Source organism: Ovis canadensis, chromosome 6 (genome assembly GCF_042477335.2).
Source record: "Ovis canadensis isolate MfBH-ARS-UI-01 breed Bighorn chromosome 6, ARS-UI_OviCan_v2, whole genome shotgun sequence".
Classification (NCBI taxonomy): domain Eukaryota; kingdom Metazoa; phylum Chordata; class Mammalia; order Artiodactyla; family Bovidae; genus Ovis; species Ovis canadensis.
The window spans coordinates 121376351-121396767 of NC_091250.1; the positions used below are offsets into that span (position 1 = coordinate 121376351).

General features: G+C 46.8%; 1 protein-coding gene across 7 annotated transcripts in view; it reads right to left on the reverse strand.

The window, feature by feature from the left end:
* Positions 1–20417, reverse strand: part of ZBTB49 (zinc finger and BTB domain containing 49) — a 26430-nt gene continuing 6013 nt past the window's right edge. For 5 of the 7 annotated variants that reach the window (XM_069593245.1, XM_069593248.1, XM_069593250.1 and 2 more), the window contains 6 exons: positions 16655–17757; positions 13203–13249; positions 6294–6367; positions 4754–4836; positions 4506–4667; positions 1–1087 (listed from right to left, as the gene is read on the reverse strand). In XM_069593245.1, coding sequence (XP_069449346.1) covers positions 405–1087; positions 4506–4667; positions 4754–4836; positions 6294–6367; positions 13203–13249; positions 16655–17757 — 2152 coding nt within the window. In that variant the 3' untranslated portion in view covers positions 1–404. Of the gene's footprint in view, positions 1088–4505; positions 4668–4753; positions 4837–6293; positions 6368–13202; positions 13250–16654; positions 17777–20417 lie in introns of all 7 variants that reach the window. The other 2 variants (XM_069593249.1, XM_069593252.1) reach the window with 1 other exon arrangement.

Here is a 20417-nt window from a genome sequence, read left to right on the forward strand (position 1 = left end):
TTATGCAGAAAGGCAACTTCCATTTATTCAAATTAAATTATTGTATGAGTTCCCTATACAAATAAAATCTTTTTTGTAAATAAACATACAAAATGCTACAAATTTCAACCATGTAAAAATGCAAAAATAGTATCTGGATTATTATAGATGTGTCCTTTCCCTTTACCATGACCAAAATGTGCAGCAGTTCCCCGCAGTCCATACCACCCGGCCCCTGAGCCTTGTTCAGTCCCGTGTGCACCTCCCCGAGGGGCCAGGAGGCTTTCTCCCGCACGCTGAGCTCAAGGTGCTGAGATGCTCACCCCTGCCAGGTCAGGGTCGGGCTCTGTCTGGAGCTGGTGAGAAGGCGTCCCGCTCCGAAGCCCGGCCCCGGCCCCGATGCCGAGTGAGACCCGACGGGGGCCTCATTGGTCTAGCTCGCTTTCGTTCTGCAGCGTCTTCATCGCCAGCCCCCAGAGGGTCATGCTGGAGAAGAACTGGCCCTCCGAGTTCCTGTAGGCGGGGGCGGGGGCGGTGGCGCGGCTGCCCAGGGGGTCGGTGCAGGGGGGGTGGTCCAGGGCCGCCAGGGACGATCGCAGGGCGGCCACGCCGTCGGCCTGCAGCGGCTCGGCGCCGGCCGGAGAGTCCATGTCCGGGTAGCCATAGGCCTGGTGCTGCGCCGGCGGCACATGCGGGGGCTTGGCCAGCTTCACCGGCTCCAGGCTGAGCTTCTCCGGCTCACTCGGCCCGTGCGGGGGCTGAACCACCGACTGGAACTTACAGGGGCTGTCAAACTCCGCCACTGAGTCCTCATCTGCCGGGTGCGCGGGGATTTTGACGGTCACGGCGGGCATCAGAGGCACGGACACGTCCTGGGAGAAGGAGTCGGAGCTCTGGGAGCGCTCCAGGTCCGGGGCCTCGATGGCCCGCGCGAGTGCCTCCAGGGCGTCCGGCCCCTCGTCGCCCGCCCGGCAGTGCGTCTTCTTGTGCCGCCGCAGCACGGCCGAGCGCGTGAAGCACTTGTTGCACACGTCGCAAGTGTATGGCTTCTCCCCAGTGTGCGTGCGCACGTGCCTGCGGAGGTCGCCCGACCCTCCGAAACTCTTCCCTGCAGGAACAGACAGGGCGCTCTTCAGAGGAGGACTTTCGGGAGGGTGTCCCCGCCGCCCCCAAGTGCCCCGCTTTCCTGTGAAGTCGGCCAAGCGCTGCCATCACCCACTCATGCCGGTTCCAGACCCTTCCATGCCCCACCAATGCGGCCCCCCAACCTGCAGCCTCGGTCTCCACGAGCCGTGTCACCTGAGGGTTCCGGAGCCCCATCTCCCTGCTCAGAAGCATCCCAGGGGGCCCTGGGTGCCTGATCGACAGCCCAAGCTGAGAAACCGCATCAGCGCTATTCAGCTATTCCCAAATCGACCACAGCCAATCTCTACTTTAGAAGCATCTTTTCTAAAGTTACTTATACACTCAATTTTTAACGTAATTTTATGCTCCTTCTCCAGGTCCTATTTCCTTTCTCTAGGTATAAACTAGAGATAGGTGACCTAAGGCCTGCCATGAGGTCAGAACACCAGAAGAGAAAAACCAATATATAACCTTATAGAAGCCATTTACAAAGGACTGAAACAAACTATGCTTTGTTTGAAAAGACGTTTGCTCCTTGGAAGAAAAGTTATGACCAATCTAGACAGCTTGTTAAAAAGCAAAGACATTACTTTGCCAACAAAGGTCCGTCTAGTCAAAGCTATGGTTTTTCCAGTAGTCATGTATAGATGTGAGAATTGGACTATCAAGAAAGCTGAGTGCTGAAGAACTGATGCTTTTGAATTGTGGTGTTGGAGAAGACTCTTGAGAGTCCCTTGGACTGTGAGGAGATCCAACCAGTCCATCCTAAAGGTGATCAGTCCTGAGTGTTCACTGGAAGGACTGATGCTGAAACTGAAACTCCAATACTTTAGTCACCTGATGCAAAGAACTGACTCATTGGAAAAGACCCTAATGCTGGGAAAGATTGAAGGCAGGAGAAGAGGAGGATGACATCCACCTCGGTGGATGGTATCACCGACTCAGGGGACATGAGTTTGAGTAAACTCCAGGAGTTGGTGGTGGACAAGGAGGCCTGATGTGCTGCGGTCCATGGCGTCACAGAGTTGGACACGACTGAGCGACTGAGCTGAAACAAACTATATGATTTGCACGGACACACCTTCCAGAACTTCTCACTTAACCCTACGCCCCTGTGTTTGAGTCCTCAGCTATCTAGCCCTGGTCAAGCAATGGTGGGCTGTTTGGACTGCTTCCAACTGTTTGCTACTGTACCTGAGGGTCAGCTCACATCGTCCTTTCCCTTGTTTCCTTAAGATAGATTCTCAGTAGTGGACTTTTATGTGGCAAAAGGTGTCAAAGGATATAAATTTCAGCTGCAGGAAAGTTTCCCAGAGAGGGGAAATGGGAGGAGGAGTCTCTCCTTTGTACCTCAAGTCAAGACAGGGGCTTGATGTGGGTCCCTAGGAGGTCTGAGTGGAGTAGCACCTGCCTCCGGCATGGGGGAAATGGAGACAGCTCGCTTACTGTATGGGCAGCCGACAGAGAGAGAGCAGACGGTCACCTCTGCACCCACGTGGGCCTGCAGACCTCAGAGCACAGAACATGAGTATTTCCACAGATCAGACGAGGGTCATGCTCGCAAGGAAGCCAGCCTTGGAACCTCAGAGGGCTGCCCAGAGGGGCGATGGGACACCGACAGGGAAAGCCTCCTCAGGATGAACGGCTACAAAACCGAGGGCTTAAAGGAGAAAGTCTGGCCAGAAGAAAATGCACCTTTCCATCCTGGAAAGTGCAGCTAAGTGGGGAGGGAGAACAGGGTATAAGGGGGAGACTGTCTTAGGAAGAAGGTAAAATGCTGCAGGGAGGGGGAGGGGGAGGAGGAGCGAGGGAAGAAGAGGCAGAGAGGGCCAGGCTTTCAAGTCAGCAAAGCTCAGACTGTGAAGCCACCATGAAATGGAAACTGTCTTTTGAATCCAAGAAAACGAAAACATACACCCACACATACACTTGCATGTGAATGTTCATAGCAGACTTGCTAAGCGAAATGAAGTCAGTTACAAAAGGCCACACATTACAGGATGCTACTTCTATGAGCTGTCTGGAACAGGCAAATCTAGGGACCGAGAGTAGGTTAAGGGTTGCCGAGGGAGGGAGTGGGGAGTGACTGCGAGTGGGCACGGGGTTTCTTTCCTGGGGTGATGGAATGTTCTAAGACTGTGGCGAGGGCAGCACAGCACTAATGCACCCCAACTGCTGACTTGCTTGCTCCAAGTGAGCAGGTTCCATAGACAGGACTCGACTCAGCAAAGCTGCTAATACAGATTCGAACCTGCCACACAGAATCACTCTTGCTCCCTTCCTCTCCCTGCTTTCCTAAAAGCTGACCTCATGTGGGTCAGAAGCCTCAGGCAGCGAGTAGCGGGGAGGGGTGGAAATGAAGGACGGGGGAGAGAGGGGCCCACTTCACTGCCTTCCCTAGAGGGTCGTAGCTGGCAAAAAGCAGGTCCTGGCTGGAAGGAACAGTTGAATCTGAGGTCAAGTTCACAGTCGTAATAAGAATAACCGACATCCTACACTAGGGATTTGAGACTGCAACTGTGATTGAAAGTGATGCAATTTTATCCTCTAAGAGGGAGCAGACAAATCACGGAGCTGCCGATACTGGTGTCCAGGGAATCTGACCCAGCTTAAGCGGGAGACATGAAGGAAGCTGCCTCCGGCCACATCCCACACGTCCTGCCCCATTTTAGGGACCAACCACAATGAGAACAGAGCCGCTCCGAGGATGCCCCAATTCCAGGCTCCCCATGGCCTGACTCTGAGCATTTTTCCTCTTTGTTCTAACCAGGTAATCATAAAAACGGTTACTCACTGATTCAGTCCACATTGCCAGTGGCACATGTGTACACAAGTGTGCGTGCACACACACATGCACGCACACACACACACATGCACGCCCTCCCCCAGTTCTTCAGAAGCTCTAACACTCTGTGATCACAGGTACTTAACTCGAGGCCCCAGTTCCCTGGCTTGTGCAGTGATGTGCCTGAAAACTGAGCCTCCCGACGATGTCACGGATGCGCCAAATGCCGCAGAGGTGACCTTTGCTTTGTGACATGTGACACGATCTCAAGAAGCCCGCCGTCCCGAGCCCACTGTGTGCCCTCGGTGTCCCGCAGCCCGCTGTGCCCCGGCCCTGCAGCTGCACCACACGCTCTCCCCCACCTTTCCCATTGCCAATGCCCCGTGGCATTTGGGACTCTGTTATCAGTCATCTTTGTATCTAGGGCAGTTGCCGAAACCTTGGGTAAATGGCACATGAACACAGATGAATCAGAGAAGGCCACAGTGATCAAGAAATAGCAATCACTTCCATGTTACCCATGAGAAGAGGGGTGCTCAGATAAGTCACCCAGGACAGTGTGTGGGCACAGAGCCCAGCATCCTTCCCACGGGGCCTGGGGTGGGCGGAAACTTACCACAGGCAGAGCAGCTGTAAGGCCGCTCGCCCGTGTGCCGGATTCTGTGCTTTACCAACTTCCTCTGCATGTTAAAAGACTTCCCGCACTCATCGCAGGTGAAGACTTTGTCAGCCGTGTGCGTCTTTTTGTGTTCCTTCAAATTACTGAAGTTACTGAACCCTAGAGGAGACCACACACCGGGGTTAGGCTGAGGGACGGAGAACATTTTAATCGGAAATCTTCCGAAGGGAGACGCTCAGCCGTACCTCGACCACAGATGTCACACAAGTGTGGCTTTTCTCCTGAGTGGATGATAATGTGACGCTGGACATCTCCCGAGGCTGCAAACCTGCAAACGCAATTTGGAAAGTCAATTAAGAGCCTGCCTGCGTCACTGCAGACCTTTCTAACTCCAAGTCACCCAGGGAGGGGACGAGCTGCTCCCTCGGAATGTGACCAGGAGTGGCCTGATTTCGTTTGAGATGCTAGTTAGAAAAGAACATCTTTTTTTCCTCTTCTTTTTAAAGGAAGAGTAGAGAATGATCCTAATGTTTCATTTCTAAAACAGTTTTTCCCTACCTACTTGCGTTAACCTTTCTTCCTCTGAGGTGATCGCTAGGTGGGCTGGGGGCGGGGGGTGGGAGGGCAATCCTGGCCCAACCCAAGCCCCAGTGTGGAGCTAAGTTCCTCTCTGTCCTGCCTCACTTGATTTCAGGACCACAGGTTGCATCTGGGAAGATGTATCTGGTAACACTATAAACACATTTACTTCTAAATGGGAGTTCAGAAGGCTCACACTGAAAACACCCTGAGAAACAAGACTCTCAAGGACCCGCCCCGCAGCAAAACAGCAGAGGGCCTGTGCTACAAGGCACCCCAGACAGGCAGGACCCAGGACCTGGGTGCTAAACCTGGCCTTCAGCGTCTGGGCAGCTGCAGAGACACTATCAGGCCAGGAAGCCTTTATTTCTGTTTTCTACCATCTGTAGAGACAACTGCTTTTTCTGGAACTGAATCAAGGGTGCTGCCCCATCCCAGTAGAAGACTGTGACTATAACTGCCCCGTATCATCCCACCCCCACCCCCGACTCCTGAATACAAATGTATCAGGAGCAGAAAATGTCAGTGTTCCCATCACAGCACTTAGCATACAGTAGGTGCCTAATAAATGCTGAATGGCTGAACGGTTAAGTAACTGGTAGAGGCCTGGCCATTGCCTCCTGTCCTAGAACGACCAATCACCAGATGATGACCAATCCCAGATGACAGAGGGAGTGGAATCCCAACGAATGCCCCCGAGGGGCAGGGGGTACGCTGCAGGCCGGTGTGCCCACAGGAGGGGGCACCTCCACCTCCAGGGGGAGACTGTGGTCCCCCAAGTCCTTGGCCTCCCCGGCCCTGAGGCTCGCCTGTTCTTCCTGCGGCTGCACTCTGCCTTTCCACGGGTCTGCGAGCGGGGCTGGCGTGCCCCCAGCACTCCCTCTCCTGATTCCAGGCATTCAGGCTGCCGAGTCTCATTTCCCTACCAGACGGTCACCTCCATGGGACCAGTCATCTTTTAACAGACATTTCTGGAATGAATGGAAATTTTAGCGTAATTCTGTTTCCCGTAAAATCCCATTTCCTACAACTGTGTCCTAGATTCTCCTTTGAGTAACATGTCCATCTCTTTCCGCTGTTCTCATGTGTGTCACAAGGAAGGCCAGCAGGCTGGGCTCTGCTGTGTCCCTGGGTGGCAGCAGCCCCGTGGGGCTCGGAGCTGCCGAGCCGGCTCCCCTTGGGCAGCTGACCAAGCCCTGCACTGACCTCTTCCCGCAGACCTCGCAGATGTACGGCTTCTCCCCAGAATGCCGACGCAAGTGAGTCTGCAAGTTACCCGCCTGCAGGAAAGGAAAAGAAAAAATATGCCAATAATGGAAAAAACACTTTTTTAAGGGCACATACATTCAAAAGGGACACTGACAGATTTAGCCAGGTTCCAGTCCAACTTCCCAGTGAAGATCCCAGATGCACGACTCAGAAGCAGCCACGTGCAAGGAGATGGAGGCCCAGCCTGGTTCTGATTTGGGAGCGGCCCCTGCCTGGCAATGAACTGAACAGGGGGCGACTGATTTCAGCTCGGCTCCATGCCAGCCCCTGGCCCGTCCCTCAACAGGGAGACAGGCCGCCATGTCCCTGTAAAATGGGCCCGACATTCTGTGGGGGCTGCTTTTAGGTTTGCTAAGCTTGTATTTTGAACAGCTGTTGATGTCTTATATTTCTTTTTTTTTAACCTCGACCACCTACATGCAAACATCATTTGAAAAAAGGTAGCACTTGTACTTGGTCATTTCGGTATTCATTGTTTTTTCTTGAAAAACATGCTTTTGTTCATAAGGAAGGTAAGACATTTACAAAAAGTATTTCTTCTGGTGGTACAGTTGTTCTTACTGACAGGTTGGTCATTTTTACTTCTGTGCAAAAAAAGCAAATCAGGAGCTTCATGGTGGTCCTTCAGCTGCAGGCCTTTTATGTCTCTAATCTCTGGAACAGCAGGGCTTCACGAAGAGTAACTGATTTAAATGGAGATCACAAAATAGATTTCCATGTGCTAATCAACAGGAAATCGACACTAAATTGCCTAAAGTACAGTGAAATTAAACCTGCAAATGCCTGACTTTACAAAAGCTACTGGCAAATGTTTCAAATTAGGACTGGAAAACACAATCTTCCATCGCTGTGATTTACATTAACAGTCTCAATCTGCCACTTCCCAACTTAATTTTTCATAGTGTTCTGCTATGAACAACACTGAGGAGGACGAAGATATCCAAGGTGATAATGTGCAGGCCTTACGTACAAAATAAGCCAAAAAAGAGAATGAACAATAATCCCCAACTCATAACTTTGGCTTGTAATTTTTTTTTTTTTTGGATAGGTAAGAAGTGGATTTATTTAGAGAAAAACACACAGACACTGTGGGCCACCTCAGAAGGCACGAGTGGCTGGCTTAAACTATATTTTAGATGAGATTCAAAGATAGTTCATGGTTATAGGACTGAAAGTATAAAGAAAACTGCGGATTTCATGTTATGTAACACAGAAGATTCTTTAAATCTATCAGAGTCTGAAAAAACTGAGTTAGATACTGTATTTCAAAATATGATAAATATGGCTTAAGGAAAAAAAAGCTGGTTTATTTTAGGTAACCAAAGAGAAAGTATTTGGCAAAACAATGGGAAATACCTAGCTTTTAACTGAATGACTATTAATAACAATAATAAAACAGCAAATGTCAACAGCAATAGACATTTGGTCTACTCACACATAACCAAATTACCCTCAGAAATTGGTATTATTGTCTCTGTTTTCTAGGTGTACAATTGAGATTCAGATAAATAAATCAGTTGTTCTGGTTACACAGTAGGCCAGAAATTAATGCTGGTTGATCTGAGCTTAAACTCTTGTCTTCCATGAGGGCCTGCAAGCTTCTGTGAATAAGCTAGCTTGTGCTGATTTCTCAGTATGGCAGTGACTGTGCTATCCAGGAAACGGCTCACTGGATTTAAGATAACACACATTTTAAATCAGTCACTTCCAACTTTCAGAAAAGCTGGTCATTTAAATAACAATTTGTATGGCACCATCTGCTCAATGGTTTAATTAGATCCTTTGGTTCAAGTTCTTATATAAACCATGTATTATGGTTAAAATACATTCGGATTCAATTCTTAGCAATGGTGCATCTTTCCTTTTTAAATACAGCTTAACAATTACTTGTTTTCAAAGTAAATAAAACCGAATAGTCTTCCACTTAACATTACAGTGGTGGTGGTTTAGTCGCTAAGTCATGTCTGACTCCTGTGACCCCGTGGACTGTAGCCTCCCAGGCTCATCTGTCCATGGAATTCTCCAGACAAGAATACTGGAGTGGGTTGCCATTTCCTTCTCCAGGGGATCTTCCCAACCCAGGAATCGAACCCAGGTCTCCTGCATTACAAGCAGATTCTTTACCGACTGAGCTACAAGGGAAGTTCAATATTACAGTAAACAACAGTAAAACAAACTTTAAGATGTTTTCTTAGCTATTTAATACTGAAAATGTATAATGAAAATGATTATCATTCCCCTTGATAAAGGAGTATATATTAGTCTGATAAATGGCATAAAAGTAGATTAAATAATGGAAAGATTCAGGCAAAAAAATTTCAATCATGCACTCAGATAATGTATACCAAATTACATAGCAAACTGGGGCCCCGATTATTTGCCCTTTAGTCAAAAGTCGTCATTTTTAGTAATTTTGCTATGCCCTGCGTGCTTGCATGCTAAGTCACTTCAGTCATGTCTGACTCTTTGTGATCCTATTAACTGTAGCCTGCCAGGCTCCTCTGACCATGGGGTTCTCCAGGCAAGAATACTGGAGTGGGTTGCCATGCCCTCCTCCAGGGGATCTTCCTGACTCAGGAATTGAACCCTAGGCTCCTGCATTGCAGGTAGATTCTTTACCACTGAGCCACCAGGTTACTAATTATATCCTAAGTACAAGGACGACATCTTAGAAATTATCTACGTACTGCTGGATCCATGAAAACTCCAGCAAGGGGTAAATACCAGGAGGTCTCCTTTGTTAAGAGTTTACTACGAGTGGAACACTTGCTCACCAGTTACAAACTGACTTTCAGAGAGTCCTTACAATGTCCTCATAAAGTGCCATCACCAGCTCCAGGAGGTAAACAGAGGCCCTGGGAGGGGAGCAGCCATGGCCCCTACAGCTGGCATGGAACACTCCCCAATTCGACTTTGTGGACTCAAAAAGCTTGTGCTGCTGTTGGGGTGAAAAATATTAGCAAAAAAGGAAATTCTACCCTTTCTAAGTGGACACCACTTTAGTTTAGGATGGAGTTGTCAGAACTCAAAAACTCTGCTGCAGAAAAGAAGTTAACACCTGGTTTGTTGAATAATTTAAAAAAGAAACTCCTTCCAACAGGTACCTGAACCTCAGTATTTAACCGTGATCAAATCAAGCACATGTTCTCGAGCAGAGTACCCCTCTAGTGTTTCTGTACAAAATCGGGAACTGTGAGACTTTACAGACCAAACAGAAGTCAGATCTTAAAAATCATCGTGAGAAGTTTTAAGACTATGAAACAGAAAAAAAAAAATCTAGAGATTAGCAGAAGGCTGTCACCTAAGGGACAATGATTACTCCACTGATAAAAGGACATTTAACATCAAAAGTGTGGGAAACACCACCGCAGAGTCAGAAGATTTAATAATTTAGGTCCACTGAAGTATTGCTTCTGGCATATTCACCACAGATGGGATGCAGCTTTGCCACCTCTGGCATGGGGCTGCATCAGCACCCTGGAAAATGTCTCAGCAGCCTCCCAGGGATGCAGCGCCCTGCCAGTCACACCCTGCACAAAGGAGATGCGGGGATGGTACTGAACCTCTCAGAACCCGACCTTCCGCAACAGCTGTTCAGGGTCTCTATTCTGCTTCACTGGAGAGGCGAGGCGACTCCCCTCCCCTCCCTCAAGACAGCTGAATACACCGGGTTTCCCTTTGCCTGTTTTTAGATTTCGCCTGTTTGCACTGAACAGCCCGGGTTCTCCTGCACATGGGAGACACGTGGCTCCCAACGGGGCCTCAGGCACACTGTCAGCTACTGCGTGACTCTCACTTGCTGCTATCCGGGCAAGGGCCGTGTCTGAAATTGCGTTAATACATGCAGAGCCAGCTGTCACAATCTAGGCTTGTCACAGCTTTTCCAAAGCTGAAGTAAACTGTTTGCTGACTCATTATTAACATTGTGGCTAATTTTTTTTTTTTTTAAAGACTAACCAACCCTATTAAATACTACAATGAATAAAGTTAATTCTTATTGGTAGGTCCACTTTCTGAATCTTCCAGAAGGGAGGGTATTTCCAGTCCACTGTAACCACATGTTTTCCAGTTCATATGAGAAATGAAGGCCCGGTTACTAAGTGTAAACACTGCCACTGCTCCCTCCGCCTGGAATGCCAGAGCCTCAGGCCCATCAAGGCCTCCCATCCTCAGGGCCCCGCCCCAGTCACGGGACACATCCCATGACCTCACCCACCCAAACATCACAACTTTCAGGCAGGAATGACCACGCCCCTCTTCGCCCAAGCTGTTCCCCGCACAGGAGCCATGGAAATTCCACCGTTTCATTGTGCTTTACCACTTTATGCACCTGTTTCTTCCTCTAAACACAAAGCTCCTTGAAGCCTTATTCATCTTTGTGCCGCAGCACAGGCAGAGCTCCTCAGACACTGCAGGCTTGTAATAAATACTTGTTCAAAGAGTCCTTATTCACAAAAACTTCATCATTACATTAGGAAGTAAAACAGCGATATACATCTAAAAACCGTAAATATATGGTTATGTTCATTAAAAAAAAAAACTCGATGTCTATAAAAGTCTGATAAAAACACAGACACCGATACAGAAGAGGAGGATTTCTGTAGCGTCTATCAGACACGGCTGCCCTTGGTGGGACTTGAGGGGAACATGTAGGAAAAGTCTGAAGCAGAGGACGGGGTGCTATCAAAACCACCGTACTCAAACGCGCCGACACTGAAGCCCCAGCCCCAGGCAGCAGTGCCAGAATCTCTGAGGGTGAGCCCAGCATTAACTCCAAGAGAGAAAGCTGAAGGCAGACCCAATGCCTCAGTGTCTGGTTTCACTTTATTTGACTAACAGTGAAAACCCACGGGATTCTGAGCAAGAAAAGGATAGAACCTAAACTGTTACCACAGTGTATATGTATAAAGGACTTTCACGTCCTTTTTTTTTTTCATTTAATCCTCCTAATATTCCCATGAGGTGGTATCATCTCTATTCTAAGAATTAGAAAAATGAGACCCAGAGAAGTTGTGATTGCTATTATTAATGGTTGTTAAGCCACTTTTTTAAGGCTTCCCATTACACCAAAGCTGGAAAGATTAAAGTGGTGGGGGGTGGAGTAGTGGGGGAGTGTCCCTTCGGAAGACTGGTCTGTAAGAGCAGAGAGGACAGAGAAATGAGAGGCAATGGCCACGGGAGAGGGGCTACTGATGTGTCCTGAGGACTCACCACGGGCCAGGCGTGATGCTGAACATCTTCAGTTGCTCAGTCGTGTCTGACTCTTTGCGACCCCATGGACTGTAGCCCACCAAGCTTTTCTGTCCATGGGATTTTCCAGGCAAGAATACTGGAGTGGGTTGCCCCATCCTTCTCCAGAGGATCTTTTTGACCCAGGGATCAGACCCTCCTCTGCCTGCATTTGCAGGCAGATTCTATACCACTGAGCCACCTGGGAAGCTGACTGTCTTATAAACTCATTTACTCCTCACACACCACGAGGGCCAGTGGTCCCACACACTTGCTTCACAGATAAGGAAGCCAAAGTGCCAAACACGGAGACTGTCCGAGGTCAAAGCAGAAAACCAGAGGCTGGATCCAAATCCACACTGTCTGGCTCTAGAGGCTGAGTTCTGACCTCCAGGGCAGGCTGGCAGGAAGCAGCACAGGCCTCAGCTAGAGTGCATGGCAGGTAGACCAGCAATCCCTCCACTCAGCTCAGCAGAGGCTTACGGAACACTTGGTGGGGTGCACAGCCCCTGCCTCGACTGATAACGACAAGGACCACACTGGGGCATGGTGAATTATGGCTCACAGCCAGCAGGAAGAGTGAAAAGCAGCTAGATGGCAGGTCTGGGGGTGTGGGAGGCTGAAGTGGGCATCAGCGCTAGGGCCAACCTGCGGTTCCTGTGCTCCACGGGGCGAAGGGGTCCAGCTCCTCCACCGAGGCCCAGCCCCAGGGTCCTTCCCCAGTCAAGGAGCATCTGTACATGCTCTTACTCCATGATTGCCATGCGAGTGTAGAAACGGTTGTGAACTATCTCCTCTGGGCACTGGGCCTTTCGAGCAGCTTCTGGGAACAGCTACCTTCTGTTGCAGAAGGATAAGCAGGTTCCCACAGCCATTCTACCGTGTTCAGAATACCTCTGAAACCTTCGCTCTCTCTGTCTGGTGCCCAGATGAGTACAGAGCCTACATGAGGACACACACACTGGCCAAGTGAGAGGACATGTGCAAAGGCAGGGAATGCAAAGTGTGTGGTCTTTTCTCCAACACCCTAACATCTACAACCCCAATCAGAGTAAGAAGGCATCTGTCTTGGGTCCAGGCTGGCATAAACTGCAGCCCCCACGTGTGTGTTCAGTTGTTCAGACTCTTTGTGGACACGGACGGTGTCTCGCCAGGCTCCTCTGTCCATGGGATTCTCCAGGCAAGAATACTGGAGTGGGTTGCCATTTCCTTCTCCAGGGGATCTTACCCACCCAAGGATCAAACCCATGTCTCCCATACTGCAGGCGGATTCTTTACCACTGAGCCTCCTAGGAATCCCCCAGCCCTCAAGTGGTGCTCAATATGGTTTATATCATGCACAGGAAGAGAAGAAATACACTAGAATTAGACCCATCGTTAATGAGGGATAAGGTATTGTGAGAGTTCACAGTTATGCTTATAAAAAAATGGTACCCCCACAATGAGCTAGAAATTTTTTTTTCTTGAAAATTTTCTCCTGATTTAGTCTGAAGTCTTTTAAGTTACAGATATCATCAGTCTTCTCTCACAAGTCCCAAAATTATGTCTCATCTGTAATAAAAATAAACACTGGGTTTCAGGTTTCTGATTATTAACAATAAATAAAAGTATTCCCACCTGAGAGAAGTGTTTCCCACAAATGTTACATTCAAAAGGTTTCTCACCTAAAACAAAAGAAAACAACAGCGGGTAAAATCATTAGTAATACCTGCACGACAGGTTTCCACTTACAATGTTTAAACTGCCTTCTGTGTCCCACCATTCAAACAGAGCATAACGTACTTCACCATCAGGGTACGAACATGGGGAGCCTCTGTCCTCACCATCTCTCTTACCCTCAGATGACAGGCAGAGATGATAAAAGTGAGATCTATATCTGTGTGTGTGCTCAGTCATGTCTGACTCTGTGACCCCATGAACTGCAGCCTGCCAGGCTCCTCTGTCCACGGGGTTTTCCAAAAAGAATACTGAAGGGGTTGCCATTTCCTCCTCCAGGGGATCTTCCTGATCAAACCCATGTCTCCTGCATTGGCAGGCGGATCCTTTACCACTGAGCCACCTGGGAAGTCCCAATCTATATTTACTTCTCTCTTTAAAAAAAAAAAAAAAAAAGTGGTTCTTGAAATTTAAACCTGTATTGAAATCAAACATATTTATGTGCACTCAAAGTACACTGGGGCTTTGGACACAGATTTCCCTTTCAGTCGAAAATCAAATGTGAGTTTTCTTGCTGAACAGCACAAACCCATCTTTTAGCCTGGCTCCTGCACTGACCACAGGTGAGTCCTAACAGAACCAGGGGGACTCATCCATTTCACATGAGGTATGAACCTCAAACTGCTCCAAGGAGAGCAGGACCTCCTGAGCGTGTGCTGGGAAAAAGCCCCTCCCCACTGCCTTTTAGCCTTGGTTGAAACGTGCTAACAGAGTAAAAGAAGATTCCACCATGGGACGTGTTCCCTTGCTGACTGCTTGGCCCCTCTGACTTCACTAACTTTGAATGATCACATGTTGGGACAGAACAGATGTAGAGAATGGAACTCTACTACAAAGAAACCACAATGGTTCTGAAGGCAGTCTCCAGAAAATCTGTTTAAAGACATACTTCAGGTACTGCCTTTAACCTATAGAACCCTAATAAACAAACAGACCCCACAAAGGCCAAGAACCTTTCACTTTCCCCATCCCCTCAAATCAAGTGCTTTCATTAAAATCCCTTCTAAAAAATGTTTCCCCTCCTATTGTGTTGCTGGAGTTGGCTAGCTTTCTGGGCTTCTGCTAAAGTACTTTTGATCTTTTCCTGAAACTGTTTAATGGCTTCCCCAGGGATGAGTGGGGAGCTCCTGAGCAACAAGTACAGGTGACCCTTGAACCACAAGGTTTTAACCGTGCAAGTCCACTCACACGTGGATTTTTTTCAATAGTTAGTATCACAGTACTACATCATGGAGGTTGGCTGAATCTGCAGCTGTGGAGGGACCGGTACATGCAGGACCAACTATAAGTTATACCAGGATTTGACTGCTCAGATGGGCAGCATCCCTAAGCCTGGCGTTGTTCAAGGGTAACTGTAATTATAACCACATGGATGCGGCATTTTGAACTACATTTATGTCTGAAGATAAGGGAGATAATAGATAACGTTACATTAAAGCCCCCACTATGAGATACGAGAGTCTGAAAAAAGAGGTTACTAGTTCCTTAGAGTCTCAGGTGACCAGGGTTAATAACCCTACACCAGTGGTTCTCACACTTTTTGCTCTCAGGACCCCTTCACACTCTTAACAGTTGAGGACCCTAAAGAGCTTTTCCTTATGTGGGCCATATCTGAGGGTACAGTCTGTATTAGAAATCAAAACGGAATGATTTTTGAAAGAAACGGCCAGACATTTTTCACTGGCCACCAGGTGAAGCCCTCATCACACATTCTGCAGCCTTGAACTGACGCCACTGTACACTTGCCCTGGAGGAGGAAACGGCACCCAGCTCCAGTCTTCTTGCCTGGAAAATTCCAGACGCAGACGAGCCTGGAGAGATACAGTCCACGGGGCCACAAGGAGTTGGACACGACTGAGGGACTGAGCACTGTACACTTGTGGGGGAAGCAGGAGGGAAGGAGGAGCATCCTACATGAGGCTACAAATGGTTCTGGCCTCACTGACCCCCTGAAAGGATTCCCCAAACCATACTGAGAACTGCTGCCCTTCTCAATCTACTTATGTCCCAGGAAGCAACTGTGCCACAGAACTGTCTGACTGCTATTATTCAAAGATGTTCTTGCAGGATAAAAACAAGTCTTGTTTCCTTTAAAGCTAAAGCAGGTAAGTTTCTCAAATAAAAATTATACTGATCTTCAGGCTCCAGAAAATTACAGAATGATCTAAATTAAGCTTTTTCAGGGCAAAATTTAGTCAATGGTACTGTCTTTGTATGGAATAATTTTGAGCAACTAGTAAAAATAATGATAGTAGTTTATATTCAAATACAACAAAATTTATAGAAGGCTTTCATAAATATTAGTTCAGTCTCAACAATGCAATAAGGGAGCAAATGGAGAATCAGGAGTGATAACAGGACATCACACCAATAGTCACAATCACACAAGCACCTTGAAAGCAGTTAGTTTAGAAGCTTCCTGAACATACTCCTTCTCATGCCTCGAAGATAATTGCCAATAATGTGTAATGTGTACTAGGGTCATCAGGCTTAAGTGCAAGAAAGAAAGTAATATACATGTGTTATATTACATACTGTATAAATATTGTATAACACTTTTTCAAAAGCTTTGGAAAAAATAAATATTTTGGAAAGGGGAAGAGGTATAAGCTAAGGTAACAGAACTTTGAAAATTCAGTGTTCAAATGGAAGAATTTTTCACTTGAAAATACCAAATGGTTAAAGCTGATCCTCATTCAGAAGTTTACCTCCTGCCTCCCAAATCACAATTTTTAAAATCTGACATTCAAAGAGGGAGGGGACATGTACACCTATGGCTAAGTCATGTTGATATATGGCAGAAATGAAACCAATATTGTAAAGCAATTCTCCTTCAATTAAAAATAAATAAAATTTTAAAAACACATTAAAAACAAAACAAAAAATTTGACATTCAAATTACTTTCCAAAGCTTTCAGAATTACTCAAACTAAACTACTTTGGTCTGAATTAACCAACATCATGCTTTAAAAAAAAAAAATCTAATTCTGAAGAAAGAACTAAATATTGCTTATCTGTTTTAGAATTAATTTGAAAATCTGAGTGAATCAAAAGAATCTGCCATACTTTGAAATGGAAAGCTTCTCATAGAAAACCACAATTAAAAGATGAAAAGTGCACCATCTTTTAAAAATGGCTCTATGAAAGCTTTTACTAACTTAAGATTATTCTTTAAAAGACATCACCAAAAACACAAAGCAGAAGACAGCGAACACTCTTTGATTTGGGGGGTAAATATCAATGACATCATCAAGCAATAGCAAAACTTCTTACAAAAACGGGAGCAGGCAGTGGTATCTGATCGTCTGGTATTATTTGCTTTCCTTCTGCCTGCGGGGACCAAATCAGTGTACCTGTATGAGACCGTCTGTGCAGCTCCAAATTGCTGGGGTGTTTAAAAGGTTTCCCGCACAATTCGCACGCGTACTGTCTCTGGGACTGCGGCATCTGGGTCTGGTCTTCCAGGGCCGCGGCGTCTTCGGGCCTCTCTGTCTCATTCACGCCATTAAAGTTCTCAGAACTGCTGAGTTCCTCGCTTTCCTTTTCTTCGGCGCTGGGGCTGTTCACTTTCTCCACACCATGTTCCCTGGCAGCTTCAAGCCTCATGGTTAAACTGTCATTGGGTTTCGGTTCAGAGGTTTGCTCTGCAGATTTCTGTGACTTTAGGAAGTTGAGTTTCTTAAGGTGAATGGCTTTCTTGAGCCTCATCTGCCGGGTAGGCTGTTGGCTGGCGTGGTCGGAAGCGGGGTCTGGGGCATTTTCACCCAAAGGCTGGGCCAGGAAGTTGGAAGGCAGGTGCTGGGAGGACTCGAGGACACACTCGGCGTGGCCGACCGCACAGGGCTGGCGATCCGTGGCGTGAAGGTCTGCGGAGGCGCTGAAGGTGAAAGGCTGCTCCGTCACTCGCTCGTGACTGGGACAGCCGGCATGTTTGTAGTACTGCTTACTGTACAAGTTTCTGAGCTTATAGTAACAACTGGGCTGTTTGAAAGACAGTTCTGTGCAGCTGCCATCGAACGGGTCGGGGGCTTGTTTGGAGGTTTCGGCCGTGGGCGGGTGAAGGCCGACTGAGGGTGGGGTGTGCGAGAGTGACCCGTCCACGGCCCTGCCCTGCTGGGTGCCCGCGGAGCACTCCGGCAGCAAGTGAGGCGGGTAGTTTTCACTGAGGACACAGTTCGTGTCGGGAGTCAGGGTGCTCTGCAGGGAGAAGGTGCCGTGACAGGGCAGGCCTGGAGGCTGGTCGACGGTGGCTGACTTCAAAAAGGTGTGACACAGATTGAGGACGTTCTGAACCTGCAAACACTGGGCTGTGTCCAGCATGACTTGTATGTTGTCCTGGTTAAGATCCAGATGCGACGTGTACATGAAGTCCAGGATCTGCCCAATGCCACTCACATTCTTAATATCCAAATGAAAAACATCATTCTTCTGGCCTGAAGAGTTCTGAAAGAGGCTCCTGATAAAAGAAACGATATCTGCTTACAGGGTTAACGATCCATACATTCTGATAGCTTTTTCTTTTAAGTAATATGCGTGCTAATGTTCAAAATGACTATCCTTCGATAAATGCTAAGATTAAAAATTAAGCATGCTTTTGAGAATTCCATGGACAGAGGAGCCTGGCGGGCTACAGTCCATGGGGTCACAGTCAGACATAACTGAGCGACTAACACTTTCACACTTCTATTTACAATAGCTCAGACCTGGAAGCAGGACTTCCCAGGTGGTGCTAGTGGTAAAGAACCTGCCTATAATGCGGGAGACACAGGTTTGATCCCTGGGTCGGGAAGATCCCCTGGAGGAGGAAATGGCAACCCACTCCAATATTCTTGCCTGGAGAATCCCATGGACAGAGACTGGCAGGCTACATTCCCCAGGGTCGCATGGAGTCAGACAGAGCTAAAGCAACTTAGCACAGCACAGGACATGGAAGCAACCTAGATGTCCATCGGCAGATGAATGGACAAAGAAGTTGCACATATATATGGTAGACGCTTACTCAGCTATGAGAAGGAATGCATTCGAGTCAGTTCTAATGAGGTGGGTGAACCTAGAGCCTATTATACAGAGTGAAGTAAGTCAAAAAGAGAAAGACAAATATGTACTAATGCATATATATGGAATCTAGAAAGATAGTATCAACGATGCTGTGTGCAGGGCAGCAAAGGAGACACAAAGAATAGACTTTGGGACACAGTGGGAGAAGGAGAGGGCGGGATGGTTTGAGAGAACAGCACTGAGATACATACACCCCCATATGTAAAAACAGATAGCCAGTGGGAGTTTGATGTGTGACGTAGGGAACCCAAAGTTGATGTTCCACGACAATCTAGAGGGATGAGGTGGGGAGCGGGGAGGGAGGTGGGGTTCAGGAGGGAGGGGATGCATGTATGCCTATGGACGATTTATGTTGATGTATGGTAGAGGCCATCACAATACTATGAAGTAACTATCCTCCGATTAAAATATGTAAATAGAAAGAAAAGGTAACAGTTGTTACGCGACATGAATAACCGCTAGATCTGCTATGCAGCATAGTGCCTATGTTAACAACACTGTGCCGCACACTTAAACACATGTTAGGTGTTCTTACCACAGCAAAAAAATGTTAAGTCTGTCAATTCTAAGTCAAGATCCAGGTGTGTTTGTGATATTATTGATTCTCAATGTTTTTCAGTATTTTTCAAATCACTCAAAATAAAACATGTCCTTTTTAAAAGCAAAAAAAAAAAAAATTAAGTATGCTTCAATCCTTTAAGAAGTGTTTGCAAGCTATTCAATAAAGCAATTTGGATTAACTGAATTCATATGCTGAATATCCAAACTTCCAAGGAAATCTTAAAGTAAGATTTAAAAATATACTCACTGTTCTTTTTTAAGAAAATGTAATTATTCATATGCATTATTCATTGCATACAGATAGATTACAGAAAACTAAAGAAGACACTTTTTAATATTTTGTTTAGTCTGACAAATTACCTATCTCAAACCATAAAACACATACAAAAATACTTCTGTATCTTAAGCATCTTAAAAACATCTGAAAATGAAAATAGCTATAATAAACCAACTCTAGATATACTTCAGATACAGACTCTTAAAAAATATTTTTAATTTGTTAACCATGGCCAAACACACATAATGTCAAACATCTGGCTATATGGTTCATATGATAAATTCAGTGGCACCGTGTACATTCGTATTATTGTGTAACAACCACCACTTCCCATTTCCAGAATCTTTTCATCATCCCAAAAAGCAACTCTATCCATTGAACAATAACCCCCATTATCCCCAACCCCTCAGCCCCTGGCAACCACCCTTCCACTTTCCATCTCTGTCAATCTGACTGATCTAGGTACCTGATGCTTCTCAGAAACCCAATGGTCCATAAACCAGCAGTGAGAGAGCCCTATAAGTTAATGCAGGGAAAAGGCACCATAAAGCCCAGGCACTTTGTTCTGGGCCTAAGTCAAGTTCACAGATGAATGAATTTGTCTCCTGTAAAAATACTGAGTCAGTTAAGTTGTCCTGCAAGTTTGTTAAAGACATTTTATCAAATAAACTAGCCAATGTTTCATAACATATAGACCTAACTGTCCTGGAAAGACAGAAGAAACAGGCAAAGCCCAAGCAGGGGACCACTTTGCACATGGGCAGAATGCTGCCTCAGGGAGTCAATCCACTATAATACGACTTGCAGCACTTATGACAGCTGAGACTTAATTTGATGATTCAGGATTATCAAGGAAAGAGTAAATACTGTTCCGTATATCATTTACTAGAGTAGTAAAATAGTATATATTTTAAGGGGAAAAGTTCTGAAAAAGTGCTTGTGTGTGTGTGTTAGTCGCTCAGTCGTGTCTGACTCTTTGCAACCCCACAGACTGTAGCCTGCCAGGCACCTCTGTCCATGGGATTCTCCAGGCAAGAATATTGGAGTGGGTTGCTGTTCCCTTCTCCAGAAGATCTTCTCTTCTGGTCTCCTGCTTCGCAGGCAGATTCTTTATCTTTTGAGCTACAGGGCAGTCCTGAAAAAGTGCTTCAGGACAGATAAATCCAGTTAACCAGAAAATGTGTGTAGAATACTTAAATGAAATACTACTGCTTGATCTT